This window comes from Buceros rhinoceros, unplaced genomic scaffold (genome assembly GCF_000710305.1).
Source record: "Buceros rhinoceros silvestris isolate BGI_N320 unplaced genomic scaffold, ASM71030v1 scaffold8624, whole genome shotgun sequence".
In the NCBI taxonomy this organism is placed as follows: domain Eukaryota; kingdom Metazoa; phylum Chordata; class Aves; order Bucerotiformes; family Bucerotidae; genus Buceros; species Buceros rhinoceros.
The window spans coordinates 25,850-48,025 of record NW_010409990.1 but is presented as its reverse complement, the minus strand read 5'-3'; the positions used below and the strand labels follow the sequence as shown (position 1 = coordinate 48,025).

Genomic DNA, 22,176 nt, shown 5'->3' with positions numbered 1-22,176 from the left:
TGAATGCTGTCCTCGTGAATCCTCCAGCAAAAACTAAGTCCTTTGTAGTTATCCAAAGGCCTGAAGCTTCTCCCTGACTCAGGAGAACGGTTGGTCTCCAGTTAAGTCAGCAGACATAGCAAAGGTGAGCAAGGCCAGTCTTCAGCCCTAATCCGGGGCTGCTATCACTGGGAGTTGTTGTGACACTGGAACCCCGCCTGAGCAATTAGCCTTTCCAGTGCCCTTTAAGGAGGAAGGAGGTGGACATGCTATTTCTCCAAAGAACACAAATCCAAACAAATATCTGCTTAACCTTTCAACACAGAAATTCTTTAGTAGTGAGATCAAGACCTACACAATGCTTTTAGGAGAGATGGGAGTTTAAAACAAGAGAAGAGCGCAGGAACAGCCTTGTTCAAGTGCTTACCCGGAACAATCTGAATCATTTCTCTGCTCCCTTTCTGGATGAGTGGATGTTAGCTGGTAGAATTTGCATCAGAATAACAATTCTTAGACCAAGGAGTGCAGCAGTGTTCTGGAAGGTAAATGTCTCATTCTCACTGACCAGTTTCTTCCCCACGAAGGAAGTTCGGAGGGTGAAGGTGGCCCGCGGCAGTGCTCTGCACTCTTCTGCCTCTCTCGTGTCCTGTGTTGTGTGACTCCATTGCGCAGAAGTAATCCAGCAATTTTCAAACCCAAGCAAGGGCTCACTAAATGTATTACACTTACCACACAGAAGTGCTAATACGAAACATGTCAACGATAACGAAGCTGCTGCCCTATGGGGGAAAGATTTCACCTCGATTTACAGCCTCTTCGTACCACCCCAATGCCTTATGGAGACAGAAGAAGGTTTAAGCCTCCAAAAGATTTTTCCAGAGGCTTAACTCCTATTTATCAAGCCAAAAGCCCTTCAAGGTGCACTTTTGGGACACCCAGCTCAGACATAAGAGGTCCTCAAGATGCCCAAGGCAGGCTGAAGACCACCTATTAATCTTCCTCTTCTCCACCTCCAAGTGTTGAGCCTTCACGTGGGTTTGTTGTAGTTCTGAACTCTGGCAGTTACTACATTTGGCTGGGTTACCCAAAGCCCTTCACAGCACTCCGTGACGCTTGGTGAGTAGAACCAATGCCGCAGCAACTAAACAGGCAACTAGCAGGTCACATTCAAAGGGTTCAACCAGTCCTCGCACCTTTCACAACTATGTTTTCTTTGTAATAATAAAGTTACGTAGGGCTTTTTTTCCCCCCAGTGCATTAATATTTCAGATTTTTTTAATTTAAGATCAGTCTAGCAATGTTTTGAGACACAAATGTTTTAATCATGCCATTTTAATTATGAAGGAAATGAATCACTGGACAAAATTTCTGTCAGCGGTGATGGTGGGAATGTTTCCACCAAAAGAGCCCAGGAGGTGAACAGGGCTTGGCAAGACAGATACCTTCTTGTCTGCGGAGGAAAGACTGTGAGTCTGTGCCATTCTGGGGAAGAGGCAGACGCTGACCGAGCACGACTGACTTTTTATAAGTGCAGAGTTTAAAAATAGTGGATGAAATCTTTCTAAATGCGGCCATCCTGAGCCTAAAGTAGCTCATGCTGCAGCGGTAAAAGAGCAGCAGGGTGACCCGCTGCAGGGTTCTTCACGGGACGGTCCTCTGCTGAGTAACGCCTCTGACTCCAGCAAGCGGCCAGGCTGCTCCAGGAGCTGCTGCCTCACAGATGGTCACAAGGCACTGCCTTCTACTAGGAGCAACTGGAGAGGGTTTAAGTGACTGCCAGGAGATGCCACTAGTCTCAGTGCTGGAGGGACATTCAGGGACAGTTTGTGAGGTACAAACGGAGGTACCAAAAGCATAAGGCTCTAAGGAAGCCACTTTACAAGTGCCAGGCTGGTGAGTTTTATGCAGATTGAACCTCAAAGCTGAGATAAAGGCTGAGTTAGAGTCTGGACACACAAGTGATGTGTGGGCCTTTAGGACAACATCTAGTACATGTTCATAGCTCTTCACAGGGCTGTTTGTGGGACTCCACAATTAATTTGTTGATTTTAAAGATCTGATCTGCCATTCCCTCCTACCACCAAACGAGCTGGGGGATCCTGAGCTGCTCTCAAACATTCTGGATGAATTGAGCAGAATGAACTCCTCCCTGATTAAGAAATCTGAAGGTGATACAGAGGCTAAAGGCTCTTCTCCCCTCCAAAACCTGCTCCACTAGGTCAGGGTTGAAAAGTCTTGTCAGGACAGAGCAAAACGTTACAGGGAAGCTCCATCAGGTGTTCTCCAGGCTGCACCTGCTTTCTGGGGTCAGGCCATGCTTCGGGCTGGTGTATCATCACCACCAGATTCATCTCAGAAAAATTTATTTATCCCAACGGAATAACGTCAACAGCCATTTTGTTCTTCCACCGCAAAGCCCCCACAAAAACTCCCACGGACACTAGAAATAGCCCTGGTATCTATTTTTAAATCATTTCTTTGCCAGCAGAACTCATTTCAGTGAAAGGTCAGCAGGGTTTGGAGGTCATGCTGAAACCAAACCATATAAGGGATCCAATGTGATGAGAAATCTTCTCATTCAGGGACAGCCCTGAAGTGTTTCTGAGCGCTTTCTGCAGCTGTCCTGACTGTCAGGGTCCCACTGAAGCTGTTCACGGCAGCAGAAGCTCCCACAGCAGCACAGTAGCCCGGTTACCCATCACAGCCTGGCCTAACTCTTATCCCAGTATTGTTGCGTGTGTAAATCCTTTTTATTGCTGTGGAAGCTAAATGTGTCTCCTGCCTATTTTGCCTACCCCAGTTTTGACCCCGGTGTTCCCACTGAAGTCAGATGGCTGCTTTGCCACGGGCAGAGGCAATGTGGGGAGCTACCAGGCGCTCAGAGCTGCCTCGTGTCAGTGCCTATCACCGGTGATGCACCCAAGGACACCGGAGGCAGACTGCAGCCCTCCTGGTGCGGTGCAAGGCTGACCTGATGCCTCCTGGAGGTTTTCTCTGCCACGAACAAGTATTGTTTACCTTCTAATCTCTGGTCTGCACCTTGGAAAGGGTAACTCTATATTCCTGTAGGTGCACAGTAAATCAAATTCTAGCCTTTGTGTGATTGTACTACATACAACAAAATGAGATCCCACCCACATGCAACCTCTGAACGTTCTTGGAATATAAATGAATTATGGCAAGAATAACAAATAATAACAAAAGCCCTTTTTCAAGAGCTTATCTGATTGCAAAAGCCCAGAAAAATGGAGTTAAAGATTTTTACCAGAAAAAATATTCTATTTCAAACACGTGATAAAAATCTGCTCTCTGATACTCAAACAATGTATGAGCCAGGCTGTCCTGCGACTGCTTGCCACTCCCGATTCGCTCGCTCCTGACATGTTTACAGGATTTATGGGAAGCCCTGTGCTGATTCAGATGGCAGGGCTCTCCCTTCCTTTTTCTCACTCTCCCTCCATGCATATGCCTGACAGCAACCCCCCACCCCGACAGGCACCAGGGTGGAATTGGGGAAAGCAGGAGTTTTGAATTACACAGATTATTGTGCAAAGCACAGGAAATTAAAACCAATTAATTCCTTGTAAATACAAATGGAGCCAGACTTTCTTTTGATTTACGCTGACTTTTCACCTTCCCCTGATGGCTCATTTCCCTATTTTGCCATGGAATCCCACACAGTCAAGAGAGAAATTTGCGGCTACTACACTGTAATACAATACGAAAGACAAATGTTTGGTTACTGCTGATAAAAGAGAAAAGGCCCCACGGTGCATTCTTTCAGCCAGCTTATTAGGAGTCTTATAAAACACTGTATCTGTTCAGAGAGGGGAAGCCAATGACTGCTCAGGTTCAAGATTGTGTAAGCAAAGTAGTCTCAGAGATGAACTGACTTATAACGTACTCTCAAAGCTGCAGTTACTTCCCAGATAATCCAGGTAGGAGGAGGAAAAGGGGGAGGAGAGCAAGAAAGATCTTTTTTTCCCCCCCTCTCCTTCCTTGCACTGTAGTGAAAATCAATGAATATTCTATTGGAGTCGAAAGAGCTGCTTGAAAGGCTAAGAAGGTGGAAGAGAATAGCACAGGTTCCAGCTAAAAATATTTCAAATGCTAAATAAAAAATGTCGGTAGGAGAAATGACAAGAAAAACAAGCGACCCTCTGCTCCCAGAATGATAGGCTGCAGAAAAAACCCTGCACTGGTGAAGTCCAGCACGAAGGTGGAACTATCGAGCATCCTTCACGATTTAGGGCTTGGAAATTAACACATCAGCCCGACTGGGCATGAGCACCAGAGATCTCCGGGCGCTCCCACCCGTGCTGGCCCTGCCATACACAAGCCGGTGCCTTATCCCAGAAGATGCCGTGTTTCCCCTGGGGTGGGAGGTCTCCCACAGCCATTCAGGGACACCCACCCTGCGACACAAATCCGATGCAAGCTAGAAAAAGAAATGCTCCTGAAGAAAAGGCTTCCTGAGAGGCAGAAGTGAGGGCAAACGCGTCTGCCAGCCCAAGCGCTCCCGACCGAGGTTTAGGTTGTCTTGTGGATCTGCAGGGCTTCCCTGGAATCCCTCTATGCTTTCACTTAGCATCATAGGCTAATTCAGCCTGGAGGTGAACTCAGGAGGCCTCCCAGATGGCTGAGCTTACTGAAGAACTGAGTCTAACCAAAGCTCCCCCTACCTTAGTACTGCAACTCTTCCTAGAGCAAACAGCAAATGCTTAGAGGAGAAACCAAGGCGGCAGCAACTGAATAGGGCATTCTTCTCTACTGTGGCTTGAAGACTCAGGAGAGATGCTGAGATGCTGCTCACGCCACATCCCACTGTTTTTCCTGGACCTTAATTCCTCCTGTTCAGAAAGATCTGCTGGCCTCAGACTTTTCCCCCTTTTTGATAAGTGTTATCCTGACACGCTGTTGGAACAGCGGGACATCAGATGCGAGGAACCGATGACTTAAACGAGTCAGTCTGAGTGTGCATCAGTCTTAGCGAGCGCTAAGAGAGCGACTGAGCCTAACAAAACACTGTAAAGTAAACTGAAATTTCATGAAAAGGAAAGAAAAGACAAATAACAACTTCCACAGCTGTGGCCTGGGGGGGTCTCTTCTGTTCTTGGATCTTTCGTAAAACATTTCTGGTGCCAGTCTTTAAAAACCATGAAGCAAAGCTTATTGGTTCTATTCCAGATGACTTGTGAAGAAGAGAGACTTCCAATCATATCTGAGAGCTCCTTCAGGGCTCTGCATTTTCTGCAATATATGTTTTATTACAAGGCAGATCGGTTATTTCAACAGCCTCACTATTTATGCTCAACTATCGCTTTGGCAGAACTTTTTGCAAGAGTTTGCAGCGTGAGCCCCTGGCCGAATTCCAGCTCCCATGTGGAATTTGTCAGGTTGCAAGTGCAATGCAGACATCTGTCCTTCTCCAAGTACCACCCAGTTCATCCTGGCTTGAGAAAGCATCTTACTATCAGCTTGTTGGCGGAGCAATGATCTCTCAGATGTATTGCAAACTGTCCATGTTCAGAAGGAGCCTCAGAGAGAGTCCTCCCAGAGTGGCCCATCCCCGTACTACACCTGGTAAAGTTCATAAGGGGCTCCTCAACACTCTCAGCTGCTTGAAAATCCTGCCCCGACAGACAGAAGAATAATTCCAGGTCATGGTGGTTGTCTGCTGGGTGGACAGACCATGGAAACGAATGGAATAAAAAGGGAAGAGAATATCTTTTCGACACAAGTTAATTGTAGGTCTCTGGTGGCCACTGCAGTAATAGGAAGGTGTCTGTAGGCCAGACTCCGGCATTCAACTCAGAAATGGTTTTTCTTTTCTTCAGATGGATTCAGTTTGCCACTTCAGGAAAATTGATTTCTTTTCTAGAGTGAAAAGTTACTGAATTATAGCGAGAAACAGCTTACTCTGTGGGTAGATTGGACTCGTGCCTCCAAATACAAAGGCCTCAGAGACTTACAGACCATCAGATCAGTTAATCCAGTGATCAAGGCATATGTGACGAAAATAAATATTGGCCCAGTTGAAATAAGAGAGAGCTTGGAATATTGTTCAGTGCTGAAGAAAGCAAGTGTTACTCCTGAGAAATGGGAATGGGCTTCTCTATTCTTATGCAGTTGTGCTTTGAACCCTGACTGCAGACAGGAGAGGCGCTCTCCAGCACCTCTGTCTCCCCATACAGCAGTCCCTCCCGATTAAACTCCTCAGCCATTAACGACTTCTACAGATAAACTCGTATTTCATTACTCGAAAACATAACGATTAGAATGCTGAGGGCACAAATACCACGGGTCAGCCCTGGGCCGTGAGAGGCTCATGCACTTACCCCATCCACAAGTGCCTGCCTGCACTCGTTAAGATCAGCTCGGTCTCTTCTGGCTGGTCTTTGAAATTTGACCATCAGGTGGGATCTTCTCAGTTGTGACTAAATTGCAAACATGTTTTCCCTTCCTCCTAGATGTGCCATCTGGGTTGCAAACAGACCCACAAGTCACAACGATTGTGGGGAACGATGTCCGGCTGACCTGCCGGGCCTCCAAGTACATCTACAGCCACCTGGCCTGGTATCACCCCTCCACAGAGGCGGCTCGCGGTGACTCCCTCATCAGGAAAACCGACAACTATTCCATTTCCTTGACACTGGTCATTACTAACATCACAAAGGAACAGAGTGGCCTCTACAGGTGCAGAGCCCAGAACCAGCACAACAGCACCGACACGCTAGAACAGCACACTCAGCTCCTCGTCAGAGGTAGGTCCTGCCAGCGGGAAAGGGTGGTGGGATGTTCTGCTCGTTCTGCTGCCGGAGGAGAACTGCTGCACAACTGCTGCTCCCCTCAAAGCCTCTCAAAGCAGAAGGCACCCAGCGTTTCTCAGGGACTGTCCCAACACAGACTTCGTGCTCTCGACTGGGTTTCTCTCACATGTTATCTTCCTAACTCCATGCTGGGTACAGATCTCTTTGGTGTTGACCCAAGAGAAAAGGCATCACCCACCGTGTTACTAACAGCACAACTCTGTCATTTGGGACTGTCGCCCCAGACCTACATGGCTTTGGTGGAAGACATCGGCCACTTACAGCTGCTGGGATGACTGAACAGATTTGGACCCAGCAGGTGTAATCACAAATGTCACAGGTCAAGGGTACAATCAAGTGACAAGCACCATTGAGTCCTGGTAAACAGGGTGTACCTCATTGCAATAACAGTATTTTGTTACTTATATCCAACCCCCCAACCCTTTTATTTTCATAAAAATAGTAACAGATCCTGGAGCCTGGTTTCTTTGGCTCTATGAATATAAAGAGCAGGACGCCTCTCCCAGTAGAAACTCGCTAATTTTCAGGAGCAAGAGACAGAGGCCTTCAAAAGCCAAGAGCCAATTTCAGATTTTACTAACCTCTGCTTACATTAATGGCTGGCCGCTTACACTAATGGTGCGATGCTGACGGGCCAGCCGTGCTGCCACGAGCACTTGTCACTGAGATAAAAAACAGGCCGTGCGGTGCTGGCTGCACCCTTGTTTCAGTCAGCGAGCACCGTTCCTGTGCTGCCTGCTGCCCCGTGCAGCCAACTCCCCTCTCCTGGTCCCTTCCTGCTCGGTGCAGGCACAGGCACAAGGAGAGGATGCTCACCCACGCCACGGCTGTGGCCAGCACAGCTCTGCTACCTGAGTGGGAGGTGATTTATTTGGAGGAATGACTCGAGCATCTGCCTCTCCCTGAAGTGCGGAGGAAGGGAAAGAATCCCACCCTGGTATTACAGAGCATTAGCAGTTTGGCTTGTCCCCACTGGACCCGGAGCCACCTGTCAGCATCATCTGCCACGGAGGCATTGGGCTTTCTTGGCACTCTGCACTCAGGCAATTCACTTGTCTCTCCCCTGGCAGATACTTTTATTCGTGTAGTCAAATTTCCACCTCCGCAGACACCTACACGTGGTGGCTATGGGAAAAACAGCTAAACTGAGGAGATATCCGCAGCCTTGATCACTGGGGCCTGTTGCTTGTCTGGCACATGTCAGAGAGGCGATTCTTCTGGAGAACACGTGTGGCCATGCCCCTCGGAACCAGCCCTCCTTCCCCTACACAACCCAGCTCTTTGCAGTGGACTAACACCCCTCAGCCACTGCCCTTACTGCAGGGTTTATGTATTTTTTATCCTGTGTTTGTGATTTTACTTATTGCTTTCCTGTACCTCTTATAAATGAACATCATATGGAGGTTAACATGCTTTATGATAAGTAGGTAACTGCACTCACGATGGAGGAGACAAAATCCTTACATCTGTTTCTTCTTCACCTCCTCCTCTCTTTTTTTGCATTCACTCTGCATTTGCTCTACCCACTCACTGTCCTCTGTTTTCTTCAGAGGATGAGAAACTCAAGCAGGTTTGAGCTGTAGCTGAATGTAAGCTTAGTTGGTTTGAAAACAAGACAAATCAACTCTCCCACTTCCCCCATAAACTTTTGGGGGATTTTTGCTACCACCCATCAAGCAAATCTTTGCCACTTCCAGCCTGGAGAGGCCAAAGGAGAGAAGATGGCAGAGCTGAGGGAGTTACCATCTGAAATCTTACGGTGTGCTGTTTTCCTTTGTGACTGCAGCAAAGGCAGCACCATATGTGATACAAAACCTCACGGATCTGGAGGTTAACATCAGTGGCAAGATCATTCTGGAGTGCAAAGTCAGTGGAACACCCGAGCCTCAGATTACGTGGAGGAAGAACGGCTACCCCATTTCGGCAGCATCAGGTGAGCGTATGCGCTTCCCGAGCGTGCTGTGGTTTTGTTCTCACCACGGGAGAAGGGACTTGGGGGTTCCCCACAGGACCTACAACTTCACGGTACCCCCACACGGCTGAGTCAGGACGGAACACACAACCCCAGGAAACACCCACAAATCCAAACACACCAGACCCCTGCAGCAGTCCCCAGCTTGGCTTTGAGGTCAAAGCCACCAGCCGGCTGCAGCCCACTGCCTGCCGCTGCACTGGCCTTCCGCATGCGGAGCCTTCGTGTCTGCAGCCAGGGAGAGGCTGCGCACATTAGCACAGCATTGGGAACTGAGGAGCACAGCGTGCCGCTGCGCAGCCTGCACAGAGGAGACAACAGCTTGTGCACAATGCTGGGGCAGAGGCTGTAGGTGCCGGCCTGAAAACACGAGCCTGCACAGTCAGATCACCCTGGAGCTGTTCACTGCGGCACACCGCGGGCAGTGACCTGATGGGCAGGTCTGGGACATGCTGTGGGACATCACACATCCTTTCTCTGACACGGTGATGAGAATGTGCTCTCAGCTCAGCTGGTACACAGCAGTACCGGTCCAGTGCTACCACGGGCAGGGAGCATGGGCTCCCTCACCTGAGCCCGGAAGTCCTTCTCTGCTCTCTGTCCTGACATCTTCAGTAAATCATGGAGAATCCCACGGCAGTAGCAGGTCCTGTGACTTTAATTTTTCATCTTGGACTAGGCAGGAAATCTAGGATCATCCATAATTCAGATCAGACTGTTCGGAGAGAAACTCTTTATAGCTACTGAAATTTTATAAATAATTCTAGAGGGACAAGCATGTAACTCATCCAACCAATGGAAACATAAATAATATATTTGGAAAAAACACCTCAGGGTAAATATTTCAGCACAGTGCATAGCAAGTTCCGTGCAGTACTCTTGTTAACAACAACAGGATTCAAAGACAGAACATCCAGCAGCTCAAAATGTCCTTACAACTGGATTCAAAGCCTGAAGTGAATCCGTATTTCTGCCCCTTCTTCCACAGAAGCTTGCTCAGGCTCTGTCTGCTCCTAATAAATTAACAGTCACGTGTGCTGTTGGTTAAACAATCCCCAAGCTATTTACACAGGTATTGAGGAGAATAAAAATGTCAGGGAAAGGGTGGTTGCTCAGACCATAATGAGGACCATAGTATTAAAATGCCTCTTAACAACAGTGTGTACCAGGCCTGCACGGATGGGAGCTGATTTCCAGTCCTCCGTCTCCTAAAAGGGAGGTAGGTTATTGTGATAATATTAACCAGAATCTCTTACAACAGGAATTTCCATGGAAAATAATACCCTGGTCATCGAGCGAGTGAAAAAGGATGATGAAGGGCTCTATGAATGCAAGGCATCCAACGACATGGGCCAAGACAGCACATCAGCCTTCATCAAAATACAAGGTGAGGTCCAAGCTAAGGCGAAATGCGGGTTGTGTAAGACTAAGGAGAGCTCGAGTTCAGTCATGGACTTTGGCTGCATTTAAAATTTCATTGTACGTTGAACCTACAGGTTCTGAGGAGAAATCCAACATCGAAGTGATCATTTTGGTCTGCACTGGGCTAGCTGCCACCCTCTTCTGGCTTCTTCTGACCCTGTTCATTCGGAAACTGAGAAAAGTAAGAGCTTCCAAACATCTGGGATGGGGCTGGTTTATATGTAATTCAAGAGTTTAGGGACAAATGGTTGGGACAGATGGTAGAAAAACTAGGCCAAATGTTCCTATAAAATTTCAGGCCCAGATTTCTGCTGCTAGTCCTTTGGCTTCTCAAGAGAACGCCTGCACTAGTGAGATTTCTACCCACTTCCACGTACCACAAAATCAGGCTCCTCCCTCTTTATGAGTCAAACTGACTTGCAAGATTAGGAAACAAACAAAAAAAAATCCTAAATCCCCCAAAATCAGGGCTTGATTTCACCACTTGCCCACCAAGATTTCTCTGAAACATAGGCATGGAAGGGGGCCCTGTTTTAAGAAAACCCCAGGATGTTTGCTCTCGAAAGGAGCTCAAATCACACAGATTATGCTGTCTCCAAGTCTTGCTATTACTTCACTTCTCTTTTGTGACTCAGAAGAAAGTGAAGTTCCAGTGAAGTTCCAAGGAATTTATGTCCATTTCTCCTAAACCGAAGAGCAAACAGTAAGGCAAGCACAGCAATGAAGGTCACCAAACGAGTGTCCCGATGCTGATCCGCCGTACTTGAGGAAAACTTCCCGTCCTGTTGCAAGTACAGTGATTAAACCCCTGTCTTCCTGCTTGACCTCAGTCTGACAGAGCTGTGGACAAGAGTGAATTCCCTATTAATGTTTTACAGCCATGCCAGCCTGCTCACAGGACCCACCAAATCACGTTTTCTCACTTGGCAGCATTAGAGGTAGCAGTTTTCACCAGTTTTCAATCAATTTGAGATTGTACTGAGCAATAGCCATCAAGTGGGTAACTATGGAGAATCGAGCCTGCAAAACACAATGCTCTGAAAATGCCAAAACACTCTGCAGTGCACCAGGAAGTGCAACTCCTGGAGCTCCCACGACGTCCTTTAACAGACACAGGCAGAGGACAGTGATGGATTTTATGTCCTCGGTGTTTACCAACGTTAATCAGTGCCACTTCCCAACAGCCATGAGTGGCAGAACTACACAAACATTTATTGCTCAGATATAGAAGAGGAGAGGCAGGAAGCCGAAGTGATGCATCCATGGTTCTGAATAATGGAACCACGTCAGAGCTGAGGCTGGAAGCCGTGGCACTCCCCAGGCGGCACTCAGTCTTGCAGACGACAGCTCTCTCCCCTTAGAACTGCAGGGTAGATCCTGTGAATAATTTCTCCACTCCCTGTTTTTAGCCGGATGCCACCGACATTAAAACGGGATACCTGTCCATCATAATGGATCCGGAGGAAATGCCTCTTGACGAGCAGTGCGACCGCCTCCCCTACGACAGCAGTAAATGGGAGTTCCCCAGAGACAGACTGCGCCTGGGTGAGTGCTTTGGGCATGACTGCTGTAGAGTGATGATTCCTAACGCTCCTCCACGTCAGGGCTCTGTCCTAGAACCCAAGAAGTGGCCTGTCACTAGTGCCAGTGCCCTGGGGAGAACTGGCAGAGAGGCACAGGATTCAGGGTCATCCTTAATGGGGGGAAAGGAAGGGTTTGGGAAGAAAAGCAAAGGTGGTGTCACTCTCAAAACAGCTACCACCTCTTTTTCTTTCTTGGGGAAGTGAAGCCAAACTCTGGACAGGGAAGAAAAATACCTCCAGGTACTGCTCCTGCTAGAAGTACGGTTCCACACCCAGAGAGGAAAAGGGAAAGAAGCCAATCAGAGAGGTGACAGTCCTGCAGTGCAATTTCTTTTGAAGAGATCTATCAGTCCAGCAAAGAATCAATTCCTTGTCAAGCATGTGAATTCAGCATTGAGTTCTAAAGAGCGATCATGGGAAAATGAACAAAATTTCATTCAACAGCTCCACTCCCTTGATGATGGAGCGAGAAAATGTAGAAAGCAGGTTGTGTTTTTATAGGGAAACTAACATCTGTGTGCAATGATGAGTGCAGGGAATATATCTGTATTTGTGTGTGTGCTTGGTGCTCTAGCTGGAAAACATGGGAGAAGGAGGAAGACAGACAAAAACAACAAAAAATGAGACGACGGCAGGACATAAGGTCAAACTAGCAGTACCAAAAAGCCACACCATAATGCCCAGTGTACTCTGCTGCAGGGCCAGAGCCCTCAGAGCACATCAGGTAATACAGGCATGAAAATTCAAATGAAAGGGAAAACAAAGAAAGATTATAATCTTAAGTTCCACTTAGTATAGCTTTTACATCAAAGAAGTGTCAACAACTGAAGGGTTAAAGGGTTCTGACTGCCCGAGTGCCTTAGCTGCCTGTCTCCATGCCTGGGGGTCATGAGGGATCAGGGGTCCACACCTCTCTGTTTAACCCAAGCTCTGACTTTCCTGGGCTTCAGGACAACCACAGGGAATGTCTGTACCCTCACGCCACACAGCCTTACCTTCAGCCAGGAGCAGACTGATTGACTCTCCTCTGTTCTGTCACACTCTGTATTGCATCAAAGTGACATGGATATAAATCACGGCGGTTATATCCATAGACGGCAGATATGCGATACAGGCTGCTGTTGACTATCGGTCTACGTCTACGTTGTGCCTGGGCACTGGAGTCTTGTATTTCTCGCACAGCTGAGAATGCATGTTCCCCTCTTACCTGATGCCGACTGCCGTCAGTCCCCTTTGGCTCACTCTCGACTCTTGCTTCTCTAGGTAAAACACTGGGTCATGGTGCTTTTGGGAAGGTGGTGGAGGCGTCTGCTTTTGGCATTGATAAATCTTCAACCTGCAAAACAGTTGCCGTAAAAATGCTTAAAGGTACATATCGCTCTGAGATTCTCACCAGACCCCTCAGGGAACCTGTGGGCGATGAGGTTTCCAGTTCTCAGCTCCAAACCAGTCCCAAGTTCATTGTGTTCAGGAGGGAGTGGGGTTGTCATAAGGGAGCAATTAGTCATTCTACAGTGGATGTTAACATGGAGGAAATGACAAGCGGGCTCCATGCTGTGCTGCTGATTAAGTCTTGTATTCCTAGAGGAGGAAAACAGCAGCTTCCAGGTCTGTAGGGTTGGGAGGGAAACAGATTACAGAATGTAATTACATTAGATAGTCTGAAATTGGATCTCAGCCTTCGATTGCAGCCCTTCCAGATGTAGAACAGTTCAAGGGGTTGAGAAAAAGCAATGCCAAGGGAGTGAATTAGAGACAACTTGCTTGCAATTATTGGAATTAAGGAAAGCTTTTACCATTCAGTAGTGGGGAAGGGGGACCTGGGAGCCTGTTCTTTCATATTACATTTACATACAAAGCCTCTGCAGACACCTTATGAATAAATGCATCAGCCACTCCATCGACTGCCTGGGTTGGAGGTTTTTAACGGTTCACTTAGGAATTTTTCTGAGGCACAATCGATGCTCACTGGATGGCTTTTCATAGCCCACATTGCTCCGCATTGCTGCTGCATGACAGGATTAACCCCTGCAATGCCGTGATTCAGGAACTTCCATCACGGCATTTGGCTTCTGCTATAGCTGCCTCTGCTGGTGCTCCACCGCTTCAATCTCTCTGAAATTTCAAAACCATTGGTTTATCACCTCTCTGGACCTCCTCTGAACCTGGTCTGCCTTCTCTGTGTCAGTCAGTAAATGTCCAGATCACCTTCTCTCCTGCTGTTGTTTCTTCTATTCCATGCCCACCTCCAGATCCCTGAAACATCCTACAGAAGCCCCTGATCCAGACACACTCCCTTCCCCATCCAAAACTTACTGCCCCAGATAGCTCTGGGGTTTCATTCACTTCCATGCTGTGCTTCCCAACCGATCCTCACATCAATTCCACCCTGCCTGCACATATTCAGCAAACTATTTGACAGTTCCTCCATCATTTGACACCATCCTTCCCCAGTGGAGGCAGCAGCCTCCTGCTCTAACCTGTCCCTCCCCAACTAACATGCCCATAATCCATCACTTTCCTGGATAAAGCAGATTCTCTAATGAGAGTCAATGCATTCAGGAAAAAACAAAGGCTCTGGAGATGCCTGCAATTCTGGCACTACCTGTCATCTCCGGGAAGCAGGCTGGTATCAGTTCGGGGTTGAAGGCCAAGACTTAATGTGCAAGATTATCTGAGACACTCCTGAGGCTGCTCTGTTAGATTTTACAGGTGTGTGCTCTGGCTCGCGCCAGGGTAAATAAGGAGCAACGCCACCCAGGTACACCCCCGTCTACAAACGCTGTTGACTAAAGAAATCTTGGGCTTGAAATAGCTCCTTCTTTATGACACAGTTGGGTGAAAGATTTATTTATGGAGAATTCTACAAACAGATGAGGAGCTTACACTTTGTCACACTGAATGATCTGTTACGGAACTGCTTCTTCTTATTTAAATCTTACATGATGCAAAGGCAAAACCAGAGGAAATAGGATGCAGCTCCTTTTGTTAAAATACAGCATGACAGTTTTGGAAAGAAGGCCGAGGAAACAAGCCAGCATCTGAATGATGCTCTGGTCTGAGAGTGCCTGCCTTAGCTTTGGCAGCAAACGAGAATGAAGCTGCCGTGTAACTGGCCAGCCAGCGCTTCATCAAGGGTCACGTTCATGGTTCACACACGAATATGCTCCCCTCTGCTTGGCTGGAAAATGTATTTCTTAGGTTGATGAGATCACAGGGTTGAAATTTAGTAATGCCGCACACTCTCCAGTACGTTTTGGTACCCAAATTACAGATGTGTGGGATTCCTCCGGCACTTGCACAGCGCACAGTTGCTCAGTATTGTGGGAAAATATCTTCCAAGGTATTGTAAAGAAGTACTAGTAAACTCACATCACCTTTATAGAAGGGGGCACACATTCTTCCGTGTGCTGCTGTGGTTTGGAGTGGCTGGTTGTTCCATCGCTAGGCTTGCAAAATAGGAGGGTTCTCCTATGGGACAGTAACCCTCCATAACCCATGCTAGAGAAAGGAAGAGTCACCCAAAAGATAAAGTGTTCTTCCACTTCATAAAGGTCAACAGACAATGAAGCGGATGAATTATTATCTGTTTAAGAGTCTGAAAAGCAAAAATATCGTGAGTAACCTGGGAGGGTTTTGTTTCCAAGTATAAACAGGATCTTGCTCTGTCCTGTCAAAAATATCCTGTTGTGTAAAGATGATATTTTTCCTGTTTATCTTAAGCAGAATGTGCAACTACTAATGAATGCAAGGCCTTAATGTCTGAACTGAAGATCCTCATCCATATAGGACATCACCTGAATGTGGTCAACCTGCTGGGAGCCTGCACCAAAGCTGGAGGTGAGAAGTCCTCAGTAAATGAGGAGCAAAGAGGAAACACTTTTCAGACGCTCTGGTGTTGGGGTGTGGTGTGGTGGGGTCCAAGCCCCACACACATGCAGCTCATGCAAGCACAAACACTTCTACCTCTCTGCTCAGAGGAAAGCTTCTGCTCCTGCAGAATAGGGCCACATCTCATCAGTGGTTTCTGAACGTCCTCCCCCACAGCCCTGCTCTCAGCCTTTTCAGTCAATATTGTTTGTAGACCATAGGCACGCAGGCTATCACGGGCCAAGGAGGCAGACGGTTCCAGTACGGCCAGCCAGAGGCGTTGCTTGGAGCTGCCTCCTTCCCAAACGGCCAAGGGCAGCGCTCGGCACTTTTCCTTTGAAATCCAAACTCCCAAGTCTAAACTACTGTCCTTCTGGACAGGAAAAGGTTTCTGGACATGAAAGTCTGGCAGCTTAGTATCGACAGTAACACAGGTTTATAGGCATTCTAGTGCCACAGTTTCACCTGATCTCGCCTGTGAGGGTTACAAAAAGCAGCGATTCTGCTAAAGGCAGAGAGCGTACCTTTTCCCCAACAGCTCACACTGAAACATAAAAGCATTTTCAAGCAGATCTTAAAAATATGCATAATAGCACAAAAGCAGCAATTGCACTGAACTCGTTTGCACAGAAATAAGAAAGGAAGAAATTGATAGGACTTCCCAAGCTTCCCAAAACTTCGGACTAAGTATTTCTGCAACTTTTGATTTAGATCTGTCCGTGAGCCTGCAGATCTATGTAAGTAGATAAAAAGATCTATCTATCTTTTTACTGCCTCTATGGCATCAACCCCACCCAAACCAAACAACAGAGAAGGCAGCAGAGGGAGTGAAGATTGCTCCACGCTACAGATCTATGTATAGAGCAAACCAGCCTCCCTAGCAGATGGGATTGTATATTCTTATTCATCATTCTAAATTTTCCTTTGTTTATAAATAAGGAATAAATACCAACTGTTACCATCTAATGGGGAAAACTAAGAATGAGTAAGGGGTTCCCTTCTCTCCATACCCACTACTGACTGTGCGCTGCTGGAGCATCGCTTCCCTGGTTCCTGATTTCCTCCTCTGGGTAACAGGAGTGACAGCCTTTACTTGTTTTGAAGAGGATTCGTGAGGACAAGTCACTGTTAAGCGCTTTGCGGTGCTTCAAACCTCACTGGACTTTCACTGTCTTTTTAGGTCCTTTAATGGTCATAGTAGAATATTGCAAATATGGAAATCTGTCCAACTACCTAAGAGGAAAACGAGGAGATTTCATTGCATACAAGGTAAAAAAATGAAATCGCAGGCTTCTCCTACTCACGAGGCAGAGAATTAACAACTCTGACCACAAGTTGGGGGGGTTTCTGCACTGGCACCGAGACAGTCTGGTGTTTACGTAGGCACTTGATTTTCTCACCACGTTTCAATTTGTATGGGCAAGAAAAGGAAACTTGTCCCTGTAGCCTCTCACTCCCACCCTCCTCTGTTCTAGCACCTACTAAAGAATTAGTTGCAAATATGGGGGAGGACACAGGAGGCCAGAAATCAGTGATGGGGGGTGGATGGGACTACCTCCTGCCTGCAAAAAAACCAGCACGGCACCGGCTCTCTGAGCTAAGCCCTGCCAGAAACCAGAGCCCCAACATGATTATTTCCCCCAATGATTCTACCATTATTATTGCTGTTGTTATTAATATTATTATTATAGCTACTGTGAACAGGCACAGAAGTACACAAGGTCCTTTGTGTGAGAGAAGGAGATTTTCCTGGTACAGTCACTCCGAACGTCTCTTCTCATCGTTGTTTTCCAGCAGTACAGGGACAGGTTATGTCTCCCTCCCCAGGCCAGGGTGAGACAGGCGTGTTACAGCGCACATCAGGCACATTCCTAGACCTGGGGGGTTTAGCTCAGTTGCCTGTGAAAGCGAGAGGTACAGAATTAGAGTATCTCTCTGCTCATATACTAGCCTCACACCGCCAGCTTCCAGCTCACTTTTATGGTGCACCATTACTACCAGTAAAACGGGAGGTTCTGTATCAATAAGTGGGAAATGAGGCTTCACTAGTTCCGCTGTTGAGGGAGCATCGGGTTCAAACAGGTTCTGAGCTCATCTTCAGAGGACACTTTCTCCATCGGCCATTCTGTCACGTATTTTGAATCCTCAGGCACTGCATCACCCAAAGTTAAAAATCACTTTTATACCATTTCTAGTCTCAGGATAACTCCGACCAAGCAGAGAAAAGTCTGGATGAGTCCAACAGCGATTTGACTGAACTGATCAAGAGGCGCCTGGAGAGTGTAGCCAGCACAGGAAGCTCTGCCAGCTCAGGATTTATTGAAGATAAGAGTTACAGCGATTCAGAAGATGATGAAGAAGGTAAAGGAAACCTACCTAATCGCAGATCTTCTGTTGTAAAGATTTCTGCTCCTTGGCTGGGTGCCACACACACTGTCACACACTCCAGAAGCCCTCACACAGCCTGACTTGTTCCTGAAATGACAGGTTCTGCCTTCTGCCTGCGCCCCACTCCCAGGTTCTCACAAGTGGTTTGCAGTAACGTGTGTATATAAAAGCTGCCCAGTGTGTAAGAGGAGTAATGGCTGTATTTTACAGATTTGTGGGGCCATGCTATCCCCAGCCTCGTCACTCACTCACTCACTATAAATAATTTCCCTCGCTTTTACCTCAGATGTTGTCTTCTCCACAGCTAAATGACATGATTAATGTTGGGTGGAACTTTTTTAATCATCTGATCTTCTGCCTCTAGGTCAGTGGCTCCTAAACCAGTAATCCTACTAAGAACTCGTGTGACAACGCTCAGATGCAGGGCTGGGGTCATCAGCATGCAAGTGGCACCAGTGCCAAAAGAGTCTGGACTTGTTGCTTGAGTGTTTTGCTGTCTGTGATCTCCCCTAGATGCTGAGGATCTGTACAAGAGGCCCTTGACTTTGGAGGACCTGATTTGCTATAGCTTCCAAGTGGCAAAAGGCATGGAGTTCCTCGCCTCCCGAAAAGTGAGCTCATTAAAACAGCAAGGCTGAACTTCTTTCACAGAACCATAACCATCTGATATGAAGAAATCCAGATACACTTTTGAACCTGAGTAATTAGCAAGTTGGAGGTCCTGTGAGCCCTGGTGGTTAAGCAACAGGTAGCACTGAAGGAACAGCCACCATGTTCTTGGCTACAAGAACTGGCATCTGTACCACAGGAGTTTAGATAGAAGGAGTGAATACGGATTGTAAGACAGTTCACAGAACTGTCTCATAAATAAATACACAAAAGGCTTCTCATAGAGCAAGATCCTACTAGCACGGTCAACAAAAGCGCTCCTGAAAAGCCAAGAGGGAGTGTCCACCCAGATATTTAGCTCATCAGCAATGGCGGAGAATATCCGCAAAGTTAGCACGGCTTTGGGATTAAAAAAGGCGTCTGTTCGCAGCCTGTGCAATGTCAGCTTTACAAGCACATTGAATGTCACACCCAGGCCGAAGTATGCACAAAAGTGAGACCTTGCACTTCCCACACAGCTCCCAGGGCAGCACCTCCAGCGATCACCAGCACAGTCACCCCAGTCTCACACACCCAGGGGGCTGCATCTGCAAATGGAGCTGTGGCTGCTTTTTGCCCCCTCCCCAATTTCCTGCAACTTCTAGCTGGGGAGGAGCATTCCCTTCACCTCATCAGAACTGTGAGAGTTATTCCACACAGAAAAATCAGAAAACTGACTAATGCTTGGCTTGTCCCCCTGTTTTCTCTTCTGCCAGTATATTTGCGGCAGGTTCCCACACACGTTGTCCTTCTCTAACCTGCTCACCACAGAAGTTCATTTATCTTTCCATTTCCAAAGAAGGGCTCATGCTTTCAGCTCTGGCAGGGGCTCGTGGTCCAGGCAGCGCCTCTGATCTTGCTTGTCCTCATTCCTTCACAGTGCATCCATCGCGATTTGGCAGCAAGGAACATCCTTCTTTCAGAGAACAACGTGGTCAAGATCTGTGACTTCGGACTAGCCAGGGATATTTACAAAGACCCCGACTACGTACGGAAAGGAGATGTAAGTGGAAGAAGCCCCTGGCTCAAGTTTTCATTCCCCTGGGGCTCGGGCAGGTTCCTAACAGCAGCGCTGCCCACACTTTGTGTCTTTTGCATTCTCAGGCAAGACTTCCGCTCAAATGGATGGCTCCAGAAGCTATTTTTGACAAAATTTACACAACGCAGAGTGACGTATGGTCTTTTGGAGTGCTCCTATGGGAAATATTTTCTCTAGGTAAGAAAGATTTAAAAGCCCTTTTTTCCCCTAATTCATGGCTCCATTGCTAAGAGGAGCTTTTAACACAGGATGAAGACATGGTGCCATGTTTCCATTTCAGTTAGTAGAGGTGCACAGTGCAGATCAGGTGTAAAATAAAGTCACTGGACTGAAGTCAGTAACAACTCCACTTGGCAAAGTACATGAAAAGAGTAAACATTAGGGAGAGAGGAACAAAACAAATCCAGGACCTAACATTTGTAATAGCTGAAAGCAACAGAGCACAGCGCTAACACAAGCCTCTGCTGCTCAGGCATGAAATACTGCTGTGAGGGTGATGCAGAAGTTCCCTGCCGATGCCTATTTTCCTTGAAGCAGGCTGCTTCAGGAGACCCCCGGCTCCAAGGCTGCAGAGGATTCCACTGCTGCAGACACAGGGCTCCGGTGTTGCCGGTGGCAGCCCAGGGAGCACAAGGGAGTTTGCCCACAAGGCATTTCTCCCAGCTCGATTAGCTGCTCCACAAAACCTAAGAAAAGGAACTGTACTGGCAGCAGGTGCCATCAGGTTGATCGGAGAACCAGTGCTGGTCTCTGCCTAAGTCACTTTGGCAGCCAACAGGTAGAATTCATACTCTTCTGGCCATATGGTTTACAAGCCACAACATTTTTGCAAGAATAGTCATGGTGCTATAGATTTCATCTGCTGGTGCTGTTAGAAATCTCGGCCTCACTGAGATCTGCTGGTTCCTGTCCAGCAGATAAAGCCCGCACACGCAGACAAGCAGTCTGACAGACAGCTGGTCTTTGCCGCTCTCGAATTCTCCTTGCGGAGTGGCAAGTTTTGCTTTCCTGAGGGAATTTAGGAATGTTGGCTCTGGCTTTTTAATCAGCACTCGTAGACAAAAGAAAACAAGAAGCATTGTCAACTGAAGCTGCTGAATTTTAAAGCGGGCTCTGTAATCTCCTACTGTCTTCGGTTCATGGATCAGTTGAAACTGATGGTCAAGATGCCAAGACCAGACCTGGACGCAGGGTCTGGAGCTGTTTCTACCCTAATCTTTATTTAGGGCTGGCTGCAGCAATCACAACCCGATGCCAGTCACTGTCTTTGGTCTGGACTTTTCTCTAGTTCACACCAGCGTGTGAAACAGAACGTTCGCACTCCGATGGCTAAAACAGGTGGTGGTTACAGCTCTCAGCAGTTCAGGCCTATCTATTTAGAGCCCTGTTACTCTGCTGTGACGCCTCCACAGCTCTGTAACAGCATCACCTGCTGCCGTTAGGTGTCCTGAACCAGCACTGAAAGACGAAGCTCCAGCAGCACCAGCAACTCCTCAGCTCTAACAGATAACTCAAGGTGGATTAGCATTAGTGTGAGAGGACAGTCTCTTCACCGGGCATCTCCAAGGAACCAGCTGAAGCCAATGCTTTTAAAAAGAATTTATCTGGTTTCTCTTAATTTTTGATAGCCTCTTTTCGAAATGGAGGAGCTCCCTTGGAACAATAGTTTGTCCTCGTCTGAATTCAGAGGAATCTACCACATTGCTCCGAGGGCTGCCATCCATAGCGCAGCCTCTGCCCTCGTTATGACGTAGATCACAAACCACCTTCTTCAGTCCGTGGCACCGATTCAAAAGCAGTCATTTTCTGCAAGAGGGTTTTTCATACGGATCATCCAGGCATGGCTGTGGTTTGGCACTACTCACATCTGCAGCTCGCACGATAAATATTTAATTAAGGATTTGTGTCACTGATTGAACTCTCATATAAAAGTTTTACAGATCATTGAGAGCCAGGGGATGGAAGTTATTTGTCGTTGCTACAGGGTATGTTTTGGCTCCCATTTACAGCTGCTGCATTTTACTGGGTCCAACAGACTTAGCACCCTCTAAAAAAGGAAAAAAATACTGATCAGTAAAATGCACAGTTCAGTTTGGACATGGGTCATTTCGGGTCAGAAGTTGAATGAAGCACGATAGGCTTCCTCCAGAAAGGCTGGCAGACTGGATCCAGTTTGGCGATACACGGGGAACTGAGGACTTGAGAGCCTGTTAATTTTCCTTTGGGGCTGAGTCTGCATTAAGCTTTGCATTATTTCACTGGGGTCAGCACAGCTCGTGTCAGGTAATGGCAGCGATGTTTAATACATCCTCACTTTCACAGCACATTACAGAATGTCGGTGTCTCTTGGAATTTAAATGTGCACTGTTCAAAAAGCAATCAAAGATAATTATGTAAACAAGCAGTGCCTGGTAGTATAACATCAGCATCTTATTATCCTGCTGA

At 47.3% G+C, this 22,176-nt stretch overlaps 1 protein-coding gene across 1 annotated transcript in view; it reads left to right on the top strand.

Annotated features, from left to right (window-relative positions):
- LOC104492830 (vascular endothelial growth factor receptor kdr-like) overlaps positions 1–22,176 on the top strand; it is a gene marked incomplete at its 5' end in the record, with an annotated part of 83,165 nt that overhangs the window by 45,865 nt on the left and 15,124 nt on the right. The window contains 12 exons of the mRNA XM_010135431.1: positions 6,450–6,743; positions 8,596–8,742; positions 10,043–10,168; positions 10,278–10,384; positions 11,613–11,748; positions 13,050–13,154; positions 15,513–15,626; positions 16,837–16,925; positions 17,852–18,017; positions 18,558–18,655; positions 19,573–19,695; positions 19,797–19,908. Coding sequence (XP_010133733.1) covers positions 6,450–6,743; positions 8,596–8,742; positions 10,043–10,168; positions 10,278–10,384; positions 11,613–11,748; positions 13,050–13,154; positions 15,513–15,626; positions 16,837–16,925; positions 17,852–18,017; positions 18,558–18,655; positions 19,573–19,695; positions 19,797–19,908 — 1,617 coding nt within the window. The remainder of the gene's footprint in view (positions 1–6,449; positions 6,744–8,595; positions 8,743–10,042; positions 10,169–10,277; positions 10,385–11,612; positions 11,749–13,049; positions 13,155–15,512; positions 15,627–16,836; positions 16,926–17,851; positions 18,018–18,557; positions 18,656–19,572; positions 19,696–19,796; positions 19,909–22,176) is intronic.